Source organism: Scyliorhinus torazame, chromosome 26 (assembly GCF_047496885.1).
Source record: "Scyliorhinus torazame isolate Kashiwa2021f chromosome 26, sScyTor2.1, whole genome shotgun sequence".
Lineage (NCBI taxonomy): Eukaryota > Metazoa > Chordata > Chondrichthyes > Carcharhiniformes > Scyliorhinidae > Scyliorhinus > Scyliorhinus torazame.
This window is the reverse complement of record NC_092732.1, coordinates 40,863,262-40,869,625: the sequence shown is the minus strand read 5'-3', so window position 1 is coordinate 40,869,625 and position 6,364 is coordinate 40,863,262. Positions and strand designations below refer to the sequence as shown.

Here is a 6,364-nt window from a genome sequence, read left to right as displayed (position 1 = left end):
TGTCAAGGTGCCCCTTAAACGTCCCTATCGTCCCTGCTTCACCACCTCCTCCGGTAGCGAGTTCCAGGCACCCACTACCCTCTGCGTAAAAAACTTGCCTCGTACATCTACTCTAAACCTTGCCCCTCTCACCTTAAACCTATGCCCCCTAGTAATTGACCCCTCTACCCTGGGGAAAAGCCTCTGACTATCCACTCTGTCTATGCCCCTCCTAATTTTGTAGACCTCTATCAGGTCTCCCCTCAACCTCCTTCGTTCCAGTGAGAACAAACCGAGTTTATTCAACCGCTCCTCATAGCTAATGCCCTCCATACCAGGCAACATTCTGGTAAATCTCTTCTGCACCCTCTCTAAAGCCTCCACATCCTTCTGGTAGTGTGGCGACCAGAATTGAACACTATACTCCACGTGTGGCCTAACTAAGGTTCTATACAGCTGCAACATGACTTGCCAATTCTTATACTCAATGCCCCAACCAATGAAGGCAAGCATGACGTATGCCTTCTTGACTACCTTCTCCACCTGTGTTGCCCCTTTCAGTGTCCTGTGGACCTGTACACCTAGATCTCTCTGACTTTCAATACTCTTGAGGGTTTTACCATTCATAGAATTTACAGTGCAGAAGGAGGCAATTCGGCCCATCGAGTCTACACCAGCTCTTGGAAAGAGCACCCTACCCAAGGTCAACACCTCCACCCTATCCCCACAACCCAGCAGCCCCACCCAACACTAAGGGCAATTTTGGACACTAAGGGCAATTTATCATGGCCAATCCACCTAACCTGCACATCTTTGGACTGTGGGAGGAAACCGGAGCACCCGGAGGAAACCCACGCACACACGGGGAGGCACACCCAAGCCGGAATCGAACCTGAGACCCTGGAGCTGTGAAGCAATTGTGCTATCCACAATGCTACCGTGCTGCACTGTATATTCCCTAGCTGCATTAGACCTTCCAAAATGAATTACCTCACATTTGTCCGGATTAAACTCCATCTGCCATCTCTCCGCCAAAGTCTCCAAACAATCTAAATCCTGCTGTATCCTCCGACAGTCCTCATCGCTATCCGCAATTCCACCAACCTTTGTGTCGTCTGCAAACTTACTAATCAGACCAGTTACATTTTCCTCCAAATCATTTATATATACTACAAACAGCAAAGATCCCAGCACTGATCCCTGCGGAACACCACTGGTCACAGCCCTCCAATTAGAAAAGCATCCATCCATTGCTACTCTCTGCCTTCTATGACCTAGCCAGTTCTGTATCCACCTTGCCAGCTCACCCCTGATCCCGTGTGACTTCACCTTTTGTACCAGTCTACCATGAGGGACCTTGTCAAAGGCCTTACTGAAGTCCATGTAGACAACATCCACTGCCCTACCTGCATCAATCATCTTTGTGACCTCCTCGAAAAACTCTATCAAGTTAGTGAGACACGACCTCCCCTTCACAAAACCGTGCTGCCTCTCACTAATACGTCCATTTGCTTCCAAATGGGAGTAGATTCTGTCTCGAAGAATTCTCTCCAGTAATTTCCCTACCACTGAAGTAAGGCTCACCGGCCTGAAGGTGAAATATGCAGTCATGCAACGGGATGACAAGAAGGCTAACCTACTACCTCCATCCCCCCTTTAACCGTCCCACCCTCTACTCACACATTCAGGACAGACAAACACAGAGGGGTGGAAAGGGGTCAAATAATAAGGGCAAAAGATAAGAATCCTTGCCTCAGGCTCTCCTCCCAACCCGCTGGTTGGTTGAAGGCTCTGGTTCTCAGTTGGTGATGGTCTCCTTGCCGGTTCATTCATTCAGTACTCCCAAGCAGAAGACTTTCTCCTGGGGAGGCACTTTATCTTTTATTACACTGGGCCTGCAACTCGAAGATTCACCTCCAGGCCTGGTTCCTTCTTGACACCCGTTGTCTCACTTCCAGCCCGTGTTTTCGTCTTCAACCCTTTGCAGGCTGGGGGGAAATGACGTCCAGTCTTACCTGGGCGAGAGACGAGCTCCCACACTGGAGTTTTGGAGAGATTACATCCGCTCGGAGACAGAGAGGGACTCAGAGCTGAACCTCCCCAGCTTCAGGACCAAAAGTGAAACCAGAAACCCGGCCTTGTGGCTGGCGGGGGGGGGGGGGGGGGGGGGGTGGAACCCTACCTCAGTGAGGTCAGAACCAATCAACACTGGTTGCCGGGCAAAGCACAGCATTTCCAGCCTGTTCATTGGCTGCCAGCCAAGTCAGTGAAAGCGAGTCATCAGTGATCTCTCCCAGAGGCGCAGGCCACGTACGGACTGCTTTGCCTTAAAGTCACAGCTCCATTAATCATCCATGGATCAAAATGGCCGTTGCAAAAATGGAAAGAATGGGAAAAATAAGGGAATAGACAGGATCCACCAGGAGCGAACCTGACAGCCTTTAAACTGAATGCGCGACTCTTGCGCGTTACGACCTTCTCCCTCATCTCCTCCGGCCTGAGACAATTATTGTCAATCTCAGTCCCTCTGTAACCGAGCCTCCCATTCCAACAAAATCCCTCAGCATTCCGACCCGCCGTGCCGGAACCTTCTCCGGGATTATCCCGCTCTCACTCGGCATTGGCGCTGGTTGTCCAGCATCGATACTCTGCGGAATTAGGGGGGGATAGAGTTCGTCCTGGACGCTACCCGACCTGAGACTGACATCCACAAGTTTCTAATCACCTTCACTGTGTTACAGGTCACGGAATCGGGAGCACGTTCTTGGCTAAACTGGCAAAGGTAAAAATATTGATGTAGCGTGGGAGAAACCCCACTACCACCCTAACCCCAAACCCCCCCTTTATCCTAACACAGTGCGGCCAGTGTAGAGGGAGATTTACTCTGTATCTAACCCCGTGCTGTACCTGTCCTGGGAGTGTTTGATGGGGACAGTGTAGAGGGAGATTTACTCTGTATCTAACCCCGTGCTGTACCTGTCCTGGGAGTGTTTGATGGGGACAGTGTAGAGGGAGCTTTACTCTGTATCTAACCCCGTGCTGTACCTGTCCTGGGAGTGTTTGATGGGGACAGTGTAGAGGGAGCTTTACTCTGTATCTAACCCCGTGCTGTACCTGTCCTGGGAGTGTTTGATGGGGACAGTGTAGGGGGAGCTTTACTCTGTATCTAACCCCGTGCTGTACCTGTCCTGGGAGTGTTTGATGGGGACAGTGTAGAGGGAGCTTTACTCTGTATCTAACCCCGTGCTGTACCTGTCCTGGGAGTGTTTGATGGGGACAGTGTAGGGGGAGCTTTACTCTGTATCTAACCCCGTGCTGTACCTGTCCTGGGAGTGTTTGATGGGGACAGTGTAGAGGGAGATTTACTCTGTATCTAACCCCGTGCTGTACCTGTCCTGGGAGTGTTTGATGGGGACAGTGTAGAGGGAGCTTTACTCTGTATCTAACCCCGTGCTGTACCTGTCCTGGGAGTGTTTGATGGGGACAGTGTAGAGGGAGCTTTACTCTGTATCTAACCCCGTGCTGTACCTGTCCTGGGAGTGTTTGATGGGGACAGTGTAGAGGGAGCTTTACTCTGTATCTAACCCCGTGTTGTACCTGTCCTGGGAGTGTTTGATGGGGACAGTGTAGAGGGAGCTTTACTCCGTATCGAACCCCGTGCTGTGCCTGTCCTGGGAGTGTTTGACGGGGACCGTGTTGGGGGAGCTTTACTCTGTATCTAACCCCCGTGCTGTCCCTGTCCTGGGAGTGTTTGATGGGGACAGTGTAGAGGGAGCTTTACTCTGTATCTAACCCCGTGCTGTCCCTGTCCTGGGAGTGTTTGATGGGGACAGTGTAGAGGGAGCTTTACTCTGTATCTAACCCCGTGCTGTCCCTGTCCTGGGAGTGTTTGATGGGGACAGTGTAGAGGAAGCTTTACTCTGTATCTAACCCCGTGCTGTACCTATCCTGGGAGTGTTTGATGGGGACAGTGTAGAGGGAGCTTTACTCTGTATCTAACCCCGTGCTGTACCTGTCCTGGGTGTGTTTGATGGGGACAGTGTAGAGGGAGCTTTACTCTGTATCTAACCCCGTGCTGTACCTGTCCTGGGTGTGTTTGATGGGGACAGTGTAGAGGGAGCTTTACTCTGTATCTAACCCAGTGCTGTACCTGTCCTGGGAGTGTTTGATGGGGACAGTGTAGAGGGAGCTTTACTCTGTATCTAACCCCGTGCTGTACCTGTCCTGGGAGTGTTTGATGGGGACAGTGTAGAGGGAGCTTTACTCTGTATCTAACCCCGTGCTGTACCTGTCCTGGGAGTGTTTGATGGGGACAGTGTAGAGGGAGCTTTACTCTGTATCTAACCCCGTGCTGTACCTGTCCTGGGAGTGTTTGATGGGGACAGTGTAGAGGGAGCTTTACTCTGTATCTAACCCTGTGCTGTACCTGTCCTGGGAGTGTTTGATGGGGACAGTGTCGGGGGAGCTTTACTCTGTATCAAACCCCGTGCTGTACCTGTCCTGGGAGTGTTTGATGGGGACAGTGTAGAGGGAGCTTTACTCTGTATCTAACCCCGTGCTGTACCTGTCCTGGGAGTGTTTGATGGGGACAGTGTAGAGGGAGCTTTACTCTGTATCTAACCCCGTGCTGTACCTGTCCTGGGAGTGTTTGATGGGGACAGTGTAGAGGGAGCTTTACTCTGTATCTAACCCCGTGCTGTACCTGTCCTGGGAGTGTTTGATGGGGACAGTGTAGAGGGAGCTTTACTCTGTATCTAACCCCGTGCTGTACCTGTCCTGGGAGTGTTTGATGGGGACAGTGTAGAGGGAGCTTTACTCTGTATCTAACCCCGTGCTGTACCTGTCCTGGGAGTGTTTGATGGGGACAGTGTAGAGGGAGCTTTACTCTGTATCTAACCCCGTGCTGTACCTGTCCTGGGAGTGTTTGATGGGGACAGTGTAGAGGGAGCTTTACTCTGTATCTAACCCCGTGCTGTACCTGTCCTGGGAGTGTTTGTTGGAGACAGTGTAGAGGGAGCTTTACTCTGTATCTAACCCCATGCTGTACCTGTCCTGGGAGTGTGAGATGGGGACAGTGTAGAGGGAGCTTTACTCTGTATCTAACCCCGTGCTGTACCTGTCCTGGGAGTGTGAGATTGGGACGGTGTAGAGGGAGCTTTACTCTGTATCTAACCCTGTGCTGTACCTGTCCTGGGAGTGTTTGTTGGGGACAGTGTAGAGAGAGCTTTACTCTGTATCTAACCCCGTGCTGTACCTGTCCTGGGAGTGTTTGATGGGGACAGTGTAGAGGGAGCTTTACTCTGTATCTAACCCCGTGCTGTACCTGTCCTGGGAGTGTTTGATGGGGACAGTGTAGAGGGAGCTTTACTCTGTATCTAACCCCGTGCTGTCCCTGTCCTGGGAGTGTTTGATGGGGACAGTGTAGAGGGAGCTTTACTCTGTATCTAACCCCGTGCTGTCCCTGTCCTGGGAGTGTTTGATGGGGACAGTGTAGAGGGAGCTTTACTCTGTATCTAACCCCGTGCTGTACCTGTCCTGGGAGACATTTTAATTCTGTGTTTTCTCATAGATTGCTTTGCAGAACAATTGCTCCAGGCTGGACTTTGTCGTCCTGAATGAGAATAAACCGAGTATTGACTTCTACCTCGCTAAGGGAGCTGTGAATCTGACCGAGTCTGAAGGGTGGCACCTGTTCAGGTTCAATGAGGCGCAGGTGGCAAGGCTGGCAGGTGGCACGGGGCAGACCTGTCCCCCTAAATAAACCGGGGGGAGGAGACACAGTTCCCTCTTCAATCCTGACATTCCCTTTCAGAATGGGCAACCCCTATGTAAACATGTCACGCTTCAATCATGGCCTCCGACCAGTGTGTGGTGCTGCAGCAAAATGACGATGGTATCCGGCGCCACAGTAAGGACACATCCTTCACTGGAGACCTCGGGATCACCTCTTCACCCTGAATGTCATCAGTCATCTGTGCTTAACTCAATCCTTCGAATCATATTGGCTGCTTCACTGGTCATAATCTGTCATTTTCATTCATATTAAAGATCCGATATCTTCTCACACAAACCGCCTGTGGACGAAGCCTTATTTCTTGCTGTCAAAAGTTTTGCCATATTCCAATTTTCCCAAAAATTGATCACGAGGATGATCCGAGAACAGATATCATAACTGTCAGGAAATTGGGACGGTACACGTCTCCCGAGAAAAGAGAAGGTTTGGGGGGGGTGACCAGATTGAGGAATTCCAAAAGGGGGTCGATAGGGTACCTAGAGAAGATCTTTTCACACTGTGGGGGAGGGGCCAGAACTAGGGGCCAGCAATGTAAATGTAAGATGTAGCAATGTGGTAATGAAAATCAAAATCTACCTTTAAATAGAGTTG

At 50.9% G+C, this 6,364-nt stretch overlaps 1 protein-coding gene across 1 annotated transcript in view; it reads left to right on the top strand.

Moving 5' to 3' along the window:
- LOC140402994 (thialysine N-epsilon-acetyltransferase-like) overlaps positions 1 to 6,049 on the top strand; it is a 10,202-nt gene extending 4,153 nt beyond the window's left edge. Inside the window, exons 4-5 of the mRNA XM_072490651.1 lie at positions 2,721 to 2,761; positions 5,549 to 6,049. Coding sequence (XP_072346752.1) covers positions 2,721 to 2,761; positions 5,549 to 5,740 — 233 coding nt within the window. The 3' untranslated portion in view covers positions 5,741 to 6,049. The remainder of the gene's footprint in view (positions 1 to 2,720; positions 2,762 to 5,548) is intronic.
- Positions 6,050 to 6,364: the final 315 nt, after the last annotated feature.